Source organism: Nansenia antarctica (genome assembly GCF_963989245.1).
Source record: "Nansenia antarctica genome assembly, chromosome: 8".
Classification (NCBI taxonomy): domain Eukaryota; kingdom Metazoa; phylum Chordata; class Actinopteri; order Argentiniformes; family Microstomatidae; genus Nansenia; species Nansenia antarctica.
In genome coordinates, this window is record NC_137678.1 from 39,821,773 (window position 1) to 39,836,612 (window position 14,840).

General features: G+C 48.8%; 1 protein-coding gene across 1 annotated transcript in view; it reads left to right on the forward strand.

The window, feature by feature from the left end:
* Positions 1–1,932: 1,932 nt before the first annotated feature.
* Positions 1,933–14,840, forward strand: part of celsr1a (cadherin EGF LAG seven-pass G-type receptor 1a) — a gene marked incomplete at both ends in the record, with an annotated part of 109,981 nt that continues 97,073 nt past the window's right edge. The window contains 1 exon segment of the mRNA XM_080537529.1: positions 1,933–5,461. Within this exon segment, the coding sequence (XP_080393655.1) occupies positions 1,933–5,461 (3,529 nt within the window).

A 14,840-nucleotide genomic window follows, 5' to 3' on the forward strand; every position in this document is an offset into this window, starting at 1 on the left:
AGGAACACTACTTCCACAGACACCACCACAGAGACCTCACTCTCCCACTCTCAGAGCTTCCACTGGAGATCCCAACCACACTGCCACCCATGTCTTTGGACCTGTCCTATTAGGAACCTTTGGATCTTTAAGCCAAAGTCCTTTATAGCATTTAGGCCTAATGTTGTAGACAATGGAATGCAGAGATCTTTGACTAAATTCACAGACAGTGAATCCTCATGTGTTGGCCCTCTGTTATTAGTAACAGTGTATGTTACAACAACTCAGATGCTTTAGGTAACATAATAAGCTGTTTTATACCTTTTTATTTAACAGTTTGATACTGTCATGCATGTGGTGGCTGGTTTCCTATTTATTTGGAAATGGACTTGAAAATGTGAAACAGATATTTTTAGATGATACACCTTTTATTGACATCCAGAAATGTGTGAGGATGTGTGCCTTTTCCTTTTGATGCCATTGTATGCAGGTTGGGATTAAGAACTGCATTCTTTTGAACTATGCATGTGTAAATAGACACTTGTTTGGGAACAGAAATGAAGGCCAAGTGATTAAACCTTTGACTGTTTTAATAACAGACTATTTCATAAACACTGTTATTTTGTATTTATTGTATTGTATTTTATTTTATTCTTACCATAAAATGGTCCCATGGTGTTAGCTTTAATCAGGGCCCAAATTACGCTCAACCTTTCTACCTCATACTGTTTCAACGTATTATTCCCCACAAGGGGGCGTGCTCCCACAAGTTATAATCACACCTGAACCGTGCGCTATTATTCCTGATAGGGAAAACAACTCTTCATTTGCTAAAGCAATACTTGTGAAAGCCTATCGAATGGAATACACCTGTTTACTCGCTAATCAACTTCAGTTGAGACCTACGTCTACTTTCCGCATAATTCTGTATTAGATTTCATGAATAAAAACAAGGCAAACGAGAACTGGCCATGTAAATACACGGAGAGGCAGAATGCAGGTGCAATATACATTAATGTTTTTCAACAACTCGCCTATAGGCTACTCGCATTGTCACCAATATACAATAGAATAGATTAAGTGGAAAGTGCAAGACGCATTCGGGCAAGACGATGGCCTATGTGATACCAGATGGAGGAGCTGTGTGCCCACTACTTCCAAAAGGCTATGTTCATGCTGGGTCGTCTTTTACAGTGTATTATTTATACTATCGTATAATAAAGAATTGACCAAGGAAATAAATGAGGTACCCAATGAGGTGGTTTGTTTGTTGTTTTTGATGGATACTACTATATTGGAAGATGTTGCAAATGATGACATGTAATCCCGCACACCAATAGATCAACTAACCGCTGATAGGTAGCCTATGCTTATTCAATAATGTATGCATGAGTAGCCTATGTATGCTCTTATGTTTTAAACCTGTATCACAACTAAAGCAAAGTCCAGACCTCTGAGCACGCTAGCTTCCCCCCCCCCCCCCCCCAATAATACACAACTTTGAAGACAGGACATCAGGAAAAGTTTCAATGATACCAACCTTTTGTTATTATACAACTCGGGATGGCACACAAACATACAATGTGTGTTAACAAGCTATCACTGTATTGTTATTGCAATGCCGTGAAGGCGTAATCGTCACCAGCTACGGACACTTCCGAATCTCCATAATAAGAAAGCCCCCTGTGAGAGTGTCCCCGTGGGGTGAGCGCAGCAGGGTTATGGTAATCAGTCTCCGAGGAGCAGAGCCGCGGAGCCATTTTGTAGTCATTTAAAACTTGCCGTGGAATAATGCGACTGCGCTCCGTGGAGACTATGGATTCAAAGTGCCTTTTTCCATAATACAACTTCACCATGAAGGATAAAAGAAAAACGCCGTGTGGGGAGAGGGAGAGTTAATGTTTTTCTGGAGGTGTTTGGATGAAGTTGAATGGGACACGGGAGTTTTAAACCATGGAATTGCCGATGTGTTGGATTTGGGTCGCTGTTTTATTCAATGTGCCGCTGGTGGGATGTTTCGAGCTTCACCTTTCGGACACATTACAACCTGGGACCGTTTTGGCAAACTTGTCTCTTGGACCCGGTTGGACTTACAAAATTGACAGGACTTTAACTCCGGAATACATTCAGAACTTTTTGCGAGTAGAATGGCAAGAGGGAGTGATCCGACTCTCCAGAAAAGTGGATTGTGCGCGCTTATTGAGGAACCCCGTGCCAGTCTATTTCAGGATAGGGTCTCTGAAACCTGAAAACTTTGTTGTGACACATTTCAATGTATTTGTACACGGACAGGATTGTTTCATCAAATACAAGAGAAAGAACACCATAGGTAAGCCCGACATTCACATAAAACACCGTTCCAAAGTGGAAGCAACTTCCTGCTTATCCGCAGGTTACTTGCTTATGAATGTAACAGCACTTTTGCCCGCTTTTACGCGGAACATGACCTATTCTCTCTCGTCATGTATTGCAAAAGACTTGAGCGCCGTTTTGGACCATGGGAATGTGTTGCTTGACACTGACTACTGTTTCGGCCGCGGAGGAGAGAGGGAGGTGGATGTGCGCTGTGCACTGTCCTCTCAAAGTGGCCGCGTCTCCGTGCGCGTCAATGTGCGACTCCTGACAGTGGAGCGACACGAGTCGTTATCAGACATCGTCCAGGATTTGCCTAGTAGATGGAGCCATCGAAAAAGAAGACAAGTGAACACACCTCCAAAGTTTCAGCTGCCCAACTATCAGGTGTCCATCCCCGAGAATGAACCAGCGGGAACACGCGTTATCACCCTGAAGGCGACTGATCCGGATGATGGAGAGGCTGGTAGAATTGAGTACGGGATGGAGGCTCTCTTTTACAGCAGATCCAACGACTTTTTCGTTATAAACCCCCAGACAGGGAGCATCACAACTGTCCAGCCTTTAGACAGAGAGGTTAAAGACACCCACGTCTTCAAAGTAACGGTAACAGACAACGGCTCCCCGCGGCGCTCGGCCACATCATACCTCACCGTCACCGTCAGCGACACAAATGACCACGGACCGATATTTGAGCAAACGGAATATAGGGTCACTATACGGGAGAACGTAGAGGTGGGCTTTGAAGTGATGACAATCAGGGCTACCGACGGGGATGCGCCGTCCAATGCCAATATGATTTACAAGATTGTGAATGGTGATGGGGTTAACTCAGGCTTTGAAATCGACCCTCGTAACGGACTGGTAAGAATCAAAGAGCGGCCTGACAGAGAGACCAAGTCGCAGTATCAACTGATAGTGGAGGCTAACGACCAGGGAAAAGACCCGGGCCCACGCAGTGCCACGGCCACTGTAAACATCACAGTGGAGGATGAGAATGACAACTATCCACAGTTCAGTGAGAAGAGGTATGTGGTCCAAATCCCTGAGAACGTGGCAGTCAACACCAAAGTGACTCAGGTGGAGGCCTCAGACAAGGACGAAGGGAACAATGCCAAGGTCCACTACAGCATCATCAGCGGCAACGTGAAGGGACAGTTTTACATCCACTCTCCCACCGGAGTCATCGATGTCATTAATCCCCTAGATTATGAGATGATCAGGGAGTATAACTTGCGGATTAAGGCTCAGGATGGTGGCAGGCCGCCACTGATCAACGGGACGGGCATGGTGGTGATCCAAGTGGTGGACGTCAACGACAACGCGCCCATGTTTGTCAGCACGCCGTTCCAGGCCACCGTGCTGGAGAACGTGGCCATCGGCTACTCGGTGATCCACATCCAGGCCATCGACGCCGACTCCGGGGACAACGCCCGTCTGGAGTACAGGCTCACCGACACCTCCCCCGGCTTCCCTTTCACCATCAACAACAGCACGGGGTGGATAACCGTGAGCGTGGAGCTGGACAGGGAGACCACCGAGTTCTACACCTTCGGCATCGAAGCGAGGGACCACGGCGACACGGTGATGTCGTCGTCGGCCAGCGTGAGCATCACGGTGCTGGACGTGAACGACAACATCCCCGCGTTCACAGAGAAGGTGTACTCTCTGAAGATCAACGAGGACGCGGTGGTGGGGACCAGCGTGCTGACGATGACGGCGGTGGACCGGGACGTGAACAGCGTGGTGACCTATCAGATCGCCAGCGGCAACACCAGGAACCGCTTCGCCATCACCAGCCAGAGCGGCGGCGGGCTCATCACCCTGGCGCTGCCTCTGGACTACAAGCAGGAGCGCCAGTACGTCCTCACGGTCACCGCCTCCGACGGCACGCGCTACGACACGGCGCAGGTGTTCATCAACGTCACCGACGCCAACACGCACAGGCCCGTGTTCCAGAGCGCCAACTACCAGGTGATGATCAGCGAGGACCGGCCCGTGGGGTCCACCGTGGTGGTGATCAGCGCCACGGACGAGGACACGGGCGAGAACGCCCGCATCACGTACGTCATGGAAGACAACGTCCCCCAGTTTAAGATCGACCCGGACTCGGGCGCCATCACCACCCAGATGGAGATCGATTATGAAGACCAGGCGTCGTATACGCTAGCCATCATCGCTAGGGACAACGGCATCCCCCAGAAGTCCGACACCACCTACGTGGAGATCATCATACTGGACGCCAACGATAACACGCCTCAGTTCCTCAGGGACATGTACCAGGGGACTGTATTTGAGGACGCACCAGTGTACACCAGTGTGCTGCAGATATCCGCCTCGGACCGGGACTCTGGGTCCAACGGCAGGCTGAGCTACACCTTCCAGGGAGGGGATGATGGGGAGGGGGACTTCTTCATAGAGCCCTACTCTGGTATCATCAGAACGGCCCGGAAGCTGGACAGAGAGAACGTGCCTGTGTACAACCTGAAGGCCTTCGCTGTGGACAAGGGGATCCCCCCTCTGAAAGCAGCGGTGGATATCCAGGTGTCAGTGCTGGACATAAACGACAACGCGCCTGTGTTCGAGAAGGACGAGCTGTTTATCTACGTGGAGGAGAACAGCCCCGTGGGTTCCATCGTGGCTCGGATCAGCGCCACTGACCCAGACGAGGGGACCAACGCTCAGATAATGTACCAGATAGTGGAGGGGAACATTCCGGAAGTGTTCCAGCTGGATATTTTCAACGGGGACCTGACCGCCCTCACCGATCTCGACTACGAGGACAGAACCGAGTATGTGATCGTGGTGCAGGCCACGTCGGCCCCTCTGGTGAGCCGGGCCACGGTCCACATCCGGCTGGTGGACGTGAACGATAACGACCCGTTCCTGCAGGACTTTGAGATTATCTTCAACAACTACGTGACGAACAAGTCCAACAGTTTTCCGTCCGGGATAATAGGAAAGGTCCCAGCGCATGACCCTGACGTGTCGGATAAGCTGCATTACAGCTTTGAGTCTGGGAACGAGCTGAATCTGCTGGTTCTGAATCAGGACACTGGGGAGCTCAAACTGAGCAGGGACCTGGACAACAACAGACCCCTGGAGGCTCCCATGACCGTGTCTGTCTCAGGTAAGATCAACCACAGGTCTCAGGCCTGCTCTCTTATTCACCTCTAGGCACCGCTGGACTGGCCATACAATCTACCTGCCCAGGTGGGCCGCGCTAGTTTTGGGCCGGTCGGGCCGCCCCCCCCCCCCCCCCCCCCCCACAAAAAAAAAATAACAAAAAAAAAATAGTGCGGCCGACCCCAAACTAGCGCGGCCCAAAATAGCGCATCAACTAGCGCTGAATCAAGCGGCGGCCCCCGTTTATACTAACACATGCTTAGGCCCTGCTGTCCATCGGCCCCCTCCCCCACTCTGATCCCTCGGCCGACAACCCAAGTGCAGTGTCATGTTCGTAGATAAGATAGTGAAAGGGGGTGCCCAGAAAATTAGGGAGAAAAAAAGTAAGAAGCTAGCAGAAGATGCCTCAAAATGTCAGAAACTGACAGATATGTTCTCTGGATCGACTGTGGGGGCTAGGCCTACTACAGATACAGCAGCCATGTCTCATCACCGTGGAGTACGTCAACAGTGAGTGAGTACACTGGTTCACACGTTTGCATTGGTATACTTGCTGTCCATGTCACTTACTCCGCTCTATAGTTTTTTTTTTTTTTACAAATGGTATATTCAACAGACTGCCAGCATGTTGATCGGCGGTGTCGGACCGATTGTGTTGGGCCGGTCTGAGCCACATGGCAGGGCCTAATTTTTGTCCCAGTCCAGCCCTGCCTCTAGGAAAACGCTGTTGTTTCGAAAATGCATACTGCTCTGTTCGCCTTGTCAGCGAATAACATAATAGGCCTACTTTGCATTTGTTCCCGATAAAATGCCACGTTTGTGTAGAGTGTAGGCTAATGTATTCTCTTGGCATCTTGTCAGTGACATGAAATAGTATTTCAATATAATATAGTTCACCGAATGCAAATAAGTCAAATAGGTGTGGAATGTATGAGATGTCACCGAGATATCTCAATACACATAATTTATGGCCTGATATCACCCTAGTCTGACACAGAGTAGGTGACAGTGTAAGTGTACTTAAATGTGTTTTCCATTGAAGAGAGGCTGCGGGCGAGCCCTCGATGAAGTGCTCTCGTGTGCTGAGTGAGTGTTTGCTGCAGGGTGTAGCAGGATCCGGTTCTGCGGCTTTTTCCCCTCTTCGTGTGATAAATGTATTGTGTTGGTGGTGGAGGAGTTCATAAAAGCTGCTATTATAGGGTGGTCACCCCTTGTAGCCCAACGGTTTTTGTTCCTGCAGAATTGCAGTTCACACTCCACACACAAGTACATCAGTGCTAAGCGTGGGTCAGACTCCTAATTCACGCACAACTGACTCTGAAGTTGAATTGCTTATGCTGGCTCTCTTTTTTTTTTAACCCAGGTTAGCAGACATTATAAGGTTGTCAAGCATGTTGCTTGCTGCAATGGGTTTCTCATGCATTCACTTAGTACTTCCCCAGGCTTTCTGGAAGTCAGCATTTTGTGCAGTGTGATTTATGCAGCAGTCAAAATAGGAGAGTTAATATTGCTGACTGTTGTTGTGTAGCCTTGTTGTTTGGTTTTGGGTAATAAGTGTTCGGTTGGATGGATGTATTAATGGAGCAGCTGTGGCTCAGGAGGTAAAGCCAGCTTCTAATGATCACGCGGGTCTGCGGTTCGATCCCCGGCTGGCCACGTGTTGAGGTGCCCTTGGGCAAGAAACTGAACCCCAAATTGCTCCCAATGAGCGGGCCGGCGCCTTGCATGGTAGCTTGCTGTGAATGTGTGTGAATGGGTGAATGAGAGGTCATTGTAATAATAATAATAATAATAATAATAATAATAACTTTTATTTGTATAGCGCTTTTCCTGCAAACGTTGCAGCTTTGGAATTGTAAAGCGCTTTGGAATAAGGCGCTATATAAGTGCAGTCCATTTACCATATTTGCCTTGGTGCTGGTTTTGGTACGTCATCCAGAAAGAATTTCCGTGAAAGATGTCCTCTTGTACAGCAGCAGACTTTGTTCTTGAAAGTTAAAGATTACACAAATGCAAACAGTCATTGCTCACACCCAAAGTGGCACAGTAGAGGAAGCATCAACAGTCATTTAGAAGCGTGATACAGGTGTGGTTGACAGTGTGACAGGGGGGACCATACCTCACCCTGACAGAATACCGCCAAGTGGAGTCAGACATTGACAACTATTCCTTTCTCTCAGTGAGGCTGATACTATAAACCACATCCTATACTCAGGAACTGCAGTCTCTCCTCTCTCTCTCTCTCTCTCTCTCTCTCTCTCTCTCTTCCACTCTCTCCCTCCCTCTCCCTCTCTCTCTCTCTATTAATCAAGCTGTCATTCTTTCTCCTTTCACTCCTCTTTTCCTTCTAGTAAGCAACAACAATCTCTCCAAGGCAAGCCTCTGCTGCCCCTCTCGATGTCTCTCATAATTAGTGTGCCAAACGACTTGTGCCTTTTTTTCTGTTGAACAAAGACAGTCCGGCCTTTCCTGAGTGTCGATACTTGTATCTTGTGGTCAAGGTTTAGACCGTCTGAAGGGGACAGCTAGCCCCCATGTCCTGCATTCATGGGCCTGGCATTCAGATTCACCAATAACAATTGGGACTCTTGTGGTATCCTTGACAACGATGACCCCAGGCTGCCCTTTTAGGGGCCCTTGCCCTCCATCAGGGGCCTTTGCCCCCCTCCCCCCTTACACACACACACACACACACACACACACACACACACACACACACACAAACCCCCCTCGACCCCCCTCTACCGAGGCACACCCTCATGTCAAATGTTAGGTAACCATTAACACTGGTCCTCTGACCTTTCAACCCCAGGCTCTTGGGAGAGGAAGAGCCCTCTGGGGGGAACATAAGATGGGGTTGTGAGCAGGACCTTACCAGCCAGGCTCCATTTACTAATGAAACACAACCCTCTCTCACAACACAACCCTCTCAGCCCTTTCTGGAAGATTAGCAACAACATTATCTATCGTTATCTGACCACCTCCACCACGTTGGCCCCATAAGAATGAATGAGATCCTTGTCCTAGAGCAAATTGAGGGTTTTGTTGATGCGCGCGAAGATACGCATTCATTGAATTAGATCTCTTTGCCTGTCTATTCAGCGATGCAAAGCTCTCAAACTCCCAATGCATTAAGGAACAGTTATCTTGATGGTAGGAATTTAGAGCAGGTGTTTTTTGTCTCCTCTCACAGAAGAACTGAACATGTTTATCTAGCCCTCCTGAAACACAAGAACCCCCCAGATAACGCAGGTTAACATTCTAGTCACAACACAGATTGTGTCCTCCTTAGGAAACACACTGCCGACTCGAACCAAAGAGGAGTGGTAGGGGCTGTGTGTTCTCACTGTAATACAATCTCTCTTATCTGTGCATGGTCCACTTTCAACAAGCTTTGCCCCTCCAGAATGTAGCCTAGTAGAGAACTATTCTGTGAGTCCTATTCTTATCAGACTAAGAGCATTGACTATTTCCCCCAGCCCCAACTACCTTAGGACCAATAGAAACGGCTTAATAGGGTTACACACTCAGATTCGTTTTCTCTCTCTTCTAGAAGCCACCTAGAACCCTTTGATAACCATTTTGGGTTCCAGGTGGAGCCCCTTTCCACAGAGGGTTCTAAACAGAACCGCAAAAGGTTGTGCATGGCACCTCAAAACGTTCTATATGGAACCTCAAAAGGGTTCTACGTGGACCCCCAAAAGTGTTCTCCATGGAACCCAAAACGCTTATACCCTTTTGGAACCCATGTTGCTCAATAGTGTGTGTGATCACCTGTCTGTATGGCCTCGGGGCTCTCCAGAGAAGACAGATAGTGTTGCATTTTCACCCCTGTCGGCCGGCTGGGTGAGTAACACCGTAACGATTAGAAGTGATTGCTGCTAAATAATTTCCACTTGGACTCTTTTCCGCTTGTTCTCAGTGAGAGGAGGGGAGCGAGTGAGGCTTGCAGAGCAGCGTGCCGCTACACGCACACACCCCGCCTTTACCCCTACAGGGCTTCGCAGTGCGTCTCCTATACGACTGGTTTGGCCCTGAAACCGCTGTAGGAGTCGCATAGTTCAGCTTTTTAACATTTCTGTCCCGTACTCACTCTCTCTCTCTCTCTCTCTCTCTCTCTCTCTCTCTCTCTCTCTCTCTCTCTCTCTCTTCTTTCTCTCTCTTCTCTCTACCTCTTTGAAGTTTACATAAAATAAATCTTCATAGCATGCAGAGGGGGGTTTAAAGTTTCAGCTCACACATATAATCTGATTTCTGTTGGAATCTAAGAGGTTTATACACATGACCTTTCTTTTAACTAAGTATATATTGTGTGTATTGACTGTGACACAAAGAGCATTTGTACATAAACGATCGAAAGGCAAATAATTGCTTAAGGAAAATACCAAGGGAAAGACGTGTAATAATGCTGTATTTGCAATGCAGAAAGAGCACACAACAGTTACAGCAACTACAACAGCACACAACAGCAACTCGAACACTGCAATTATAAGGTGCAATTATAAGGTTTAAATAGAACTCGTGTGTGTGTGTGTGTGTGTGTGTGTGTGTGTGTGTCAGTGTACCTTTCCCAGTGTGATGTGAGGGACAGTTGTGTGTGGGAGTCTGTTAAGTCTCATCAGGAGAGAGGAGAGGAAGAGGGGAAGAGAGAGAGAGAGACACACACAGACAGAGAGAGAGAAAGAGAGAGAGACACACACAGACAGAGAGAGAGAGAAAGAGAGAGACACACAGAGACAGAGAGAGAGAGAGAGAGAGAGACACACAGACAGAGAGAGAGAAAGAGAGAGACACACAGAGACAGAGAGAGAGAGAGAGACACACACAGACAGAGAGAGAGACAGAGAGAGAGAGAGAGAGACACAGACAGAGAGAGAGAGAAAGAGAGAGACACACAGAGACAGAGAGAGACAGAGAGAGAGAGAGAGAGAGAGAGAGAGAGACACACACAGACAGAGAGAGAGAGAGAGAGACACAGACAGAGAGAGAGAAAGAGAGAGACACACAGAGAGAGACAGAGAGAGAGAGAGAGAGAGGGCGGTTGTGTGGGAAACAGGAGGCTAAGCCTGCTGCCCAGCTGTGCCACTGTATCCTAGTCCTCCTGTCACTCAGTACCGCTGTTTGCCCCTGACAACCCACTGCCAGCTGCTGCAGATAGGGGAGGGAGGGTGGGAGGTAGGGAGGGGAGGTAGAGAGCAGTATTTCCCTGGGTCAGGACCCTCTGGTAGGTCATTTCACAGATCCATGGCTGGACTAGACACTGCTTTGAACCCTTTTGGGTTCCATGTTGAACCCTTCCCACAGAGGGTTCTCCATGGAAGTCGAAAGGATTTTTCTAAGCGTTTTTCTCCTCAAAATAAGCCCGTTTAGAACCCTTTTTTCTACGAGCGTAGGAACACCGCCTTGGTGCTATTGGGTCGGTCCCTCAAAACATAGACATTTGGGAACCACAAGCTAAGACCTTACTGCCCAGGGGGGGTCTCGCATCTCACACCTCTCCTCCCTGTCCTCCCTCTCTCTCCAAGTCATCCTTCATTCTGCTGTCGTTTGAACAAGAGGAACTCCACCCTAAGTGTCCAGGTGTATTGTCATAGTGACACTCCCCTCTTGTCTACACGCGACCCCTCACCTCTAACATCAAAGGGGGGGACATCCAGGATGGGTGTTGTCGAGTCGGGACATACAGGGGTGAGAGATGGCCGTCCTCTGTCTCTCCACACAACCTCTGACCTTGGCCTGATGGATTAGAGACGTCTCGTGAAAGATCACAGTCTCACCTTGTAGACCATGGGAAAAGAAGGACTTGACTTTGGAGCTATAATGAAGGATGTCGCATTAGATCGACGAATAGGCCAATATGGGAAACATGGCCTCTCAAGTGGATGTTTATCTTTCATGTCCACCTCTATTCACAGCAGTCAGTCAACAGTCTATTAATAGGACGCAATTTGTTTTCCTGTACATCCACAAACATGATATGGTGGTATTTCGGGGCGTGACCCCTTGGCACTGAAAGTAACTGATATTAGCTGCTCCCTATTAATTCCTAAGACATAATTCCCCCCCCCCTTTTTATTTTTTTTTGCTGTGCCCCCCCCCACACACCATTTCTCTCCCTTTCTCTCTCTCTCTCTCTCTCTCTCTCTCTCTCTCTCTCTCTCTCTCTCTCTCTCTCTCTCTCTCTCTCTCAGGCTCCCTTGTATGTGTGGAATTTGCCCATTGCAAGGCAGCAGTGTGTGTTCCCCCTAGCTCCTGGTGCAGAAGGGAGGCTATATCTGTCCTTGGTGTCTACAGAAACTCTTATTAGATTACAGAAGGCTGTCTTGTCTGGGTCACGCACAGAGCACAGCACATTGCTCTGGCAGCCAGGCTGCCTTTGAAGCCAGTGCTCAGCTATGCCCCAGACTCAAGCTGCCAGAAGAAGAAATATGCCTCCTCATAATTAAATTATGTTTCCAAGTGGTCTCAAATGGCCAAAAATAATGGCCGTGAAATATGCCTCCCAATAATTCAGTGGTGTTTTCAGGTGCACTCAACTGAAAGCAAACCTCAGATTCCATTAGCGTAATCTAGATTGATGTGATCTGAAAACAAATCCATGTAGAAGTGTCTTTTAAAAAAACACAATATTAATTTGTTAAATGAACACGCTTCTCCACAATTTTAGGTGGAGACTGTAGGTTAAATATTAAGTTGTTGCTGATATGCTGCTGTTTCACTCACTTGCTGTACTAACACTAACCAAACAAACCCACATACGCACACACACCCACTCATACAGGTTTTAGCCTAATTTCCCTCACGGACACGCTGATAAATAAAATAACAATTTAAAAAGTAATTCTTCCTTCTTCTAGCATTGTCACTGCCAATGGCCCCTGGTCATAGGATAGATTTGTTTTTCTTATGATGACTGATGTATAGATGATTCACTTACATAGACAAATGTATTTGTTCTAAGTCGCTTTGGATAAAGGCATTTAAATGTCTAAAATATAAAAGACTGTCAGGATAGCTATCAGAGTCTCCTGTTCTAACCCCTATGGCTGTGGCCCCAGACCCAGTGTGATCTCCTAAAGCACTAGAGAGAACTGTGGATGCGGAGCAACAATTAACCTGTAATAACAGTGTGGGCTTGGTCTTTATGCCTGTTAAATGAGCAGGAAAGGAATCTGATTCGTGTTTAATCTTGCAGACTCACTCGGGGCTGGTGTGTGTGTGTGTGTGTGTGTGTGTGTGTGTGTGTGTGTGTGTGTGTGAAACAAGTGAATCAGGCAAAGGGTCTGAGAAAGGGTTAACCCAGGAGCATTGCACACACACAGTAAATCAATCAATTCGTCGTGACATACTTATGACTACCTTACTTTATGACTCTCAATCGATTTATTTAGAACCCCTCTACTAACTGTAGATATGAATGCATTATTCGGTTTGGGAATAGCTTTGGTGTTTTATAGTGGGTGTGGTTCTCCGGTGCTCATTGCGACCCTCTCTGCTGTCCCTGTGTGTGTGTGTCTGGCCTTCCCATCCAGCAGCTCCAGAGAGCCCCAGGGCCAGCCCAGCGTTTAGACACCCCCCCAGGGCCAGCCCAGCATTTAGACACCCCCCCAGGGCCAGCCCAGCATTTAGACACCCACCAGGGGCTGTTTAGACTCTGTGGACCAGACCCTGCAGCTCTGATGACTGCCCTCAGCCCGCCCAGTGTGTGTGTGTGTGTGTGTGTGTGTGTGTGTGTGTGTGTGTGTGTGTGTGTGTGTGCGGTCTAAGGCATAGGGGTTTTGAAGTGGAAATACCTGGAGATCAGGCCTGGCCACCGCTCTCCCCTCTCTCTGTCCGGCTCCGCGGAGGAGTTCCAGACGGAGGGTCAATTACAGGCCTGAGAGAGAGAGAGAGAGAGAGATAGAGACAGGGAGAGACAGGGAGGGAGAGAGAGAGACAGACAGAGACTCCAGGGATCTGACCCTGTCTGGTAATGCCATCATCCCTGCCTAGCCTGCTGAGTGAACGGCCAGACAGATACCCGTTTTTCTTATCACTCCACCGTTACAGTGCTGTTCATCCATGACGCTGTAGATACAGCCAGCCTGCCTCCAGCCATTTCAATTGAAGTCGACTGATTATGTTGTGATTTAAAATCATTTGCGGGTGGCTGAGGGGAAACGATGTCCTCCGCTGACAGGGGCCAGGATTCTGGCCACAGGGCCGGTTTGGATGGGTCTCTTCTTCACCGTTGTCGTAGCAACTGGATCAAGAGTTGTAGCCTCTGGGGGCGCTTGGGTGGCGTAGCTCGCTATGGCGCATGCCACGTTATCGCAGGGTCCCCGGTTGGTATTCCGGCCATCAACATATCCTGCTTGTCACCCTCCTCTCTCTCACCCATCCTTCTTGTCAATCTCTACTGTCTCTAAAAACAAAGAAATAAAAGAAAAAGAGTTGTAGCTTTGTTGTAGAACGTTTGTTGTTCGGTGCCCTGGATAGGACAGATCTTCTCCCCTCCTACCTGCTGTTAATCCCTCCTTTGTGTTCACGTGAAGCGCTTTTGTGGTCCGCAGGAAATTCATCTAAAACGTGCAAGTAATTTCTATAGATAAGGGTGTTGGGTTATGAATGAGGGAAACCGGCTCCCTCCTTCTTCTTCTTCTTCTTCTTCCTCCTCCCTTCTTCCTCCTCCTCCTCTTCAGAGGTCCTAAGATGTCCTCCAGCAGACCTGTAACCGTTTGCTGATGATTAGCATGGCTGTTGTTTGCTGGCAAACACATTCTCTCTGAGCTGAGTTGTGTGTGTGTGTGTCTCTCAGTGTGTGTGTGTGTGTGTGTGTGTGTGTGTGTGTGTGTGTGTGTGTGTGTGTGCAGGGGTGGAGGCCTACCTATCCTGATGATGCATACCTCTCTGACAGGTGAGCCCCCCCCCCCCCCTATCTCACCTGGGGTCAGGGGGTCAAGATGAGTCCCTGTGCCCCCCTGCCCTCTCCACCACTCTCCCATCCTCTCCATGTCAGACAGAGCCCCTGACAGGCCTAGTCCTGGTCACCCCGCTGCCTGCGGGACAGTGATTTCATCGCTCAACTCCAACGGGGGGGGGGGGGAGGTATTTGAGTGTAACACGACACACCTGCCGCTTTTTACTCTCTCTCCCCTCCCTCTCTCTCTCTATCGCTAACCCAAACAATAGAGGTCTTTGTCCTTCACGCCGCGGGGGCTGAAAAACCATCCCCTTCAGCCAACGGCACACAAGTGTGACATTACATGCGTCGGTTCGCCAGTGACCAGCCGTTGGAATGTTAAGAGAGAGAGAGAAAGAGAAAGAGAGGAGGGGGGGGGGGTTAAAGCTTGTCTTAGCAGGCCACTGAGTGATGGGGACCAGAGGGGTGAGGGGACAGGAGC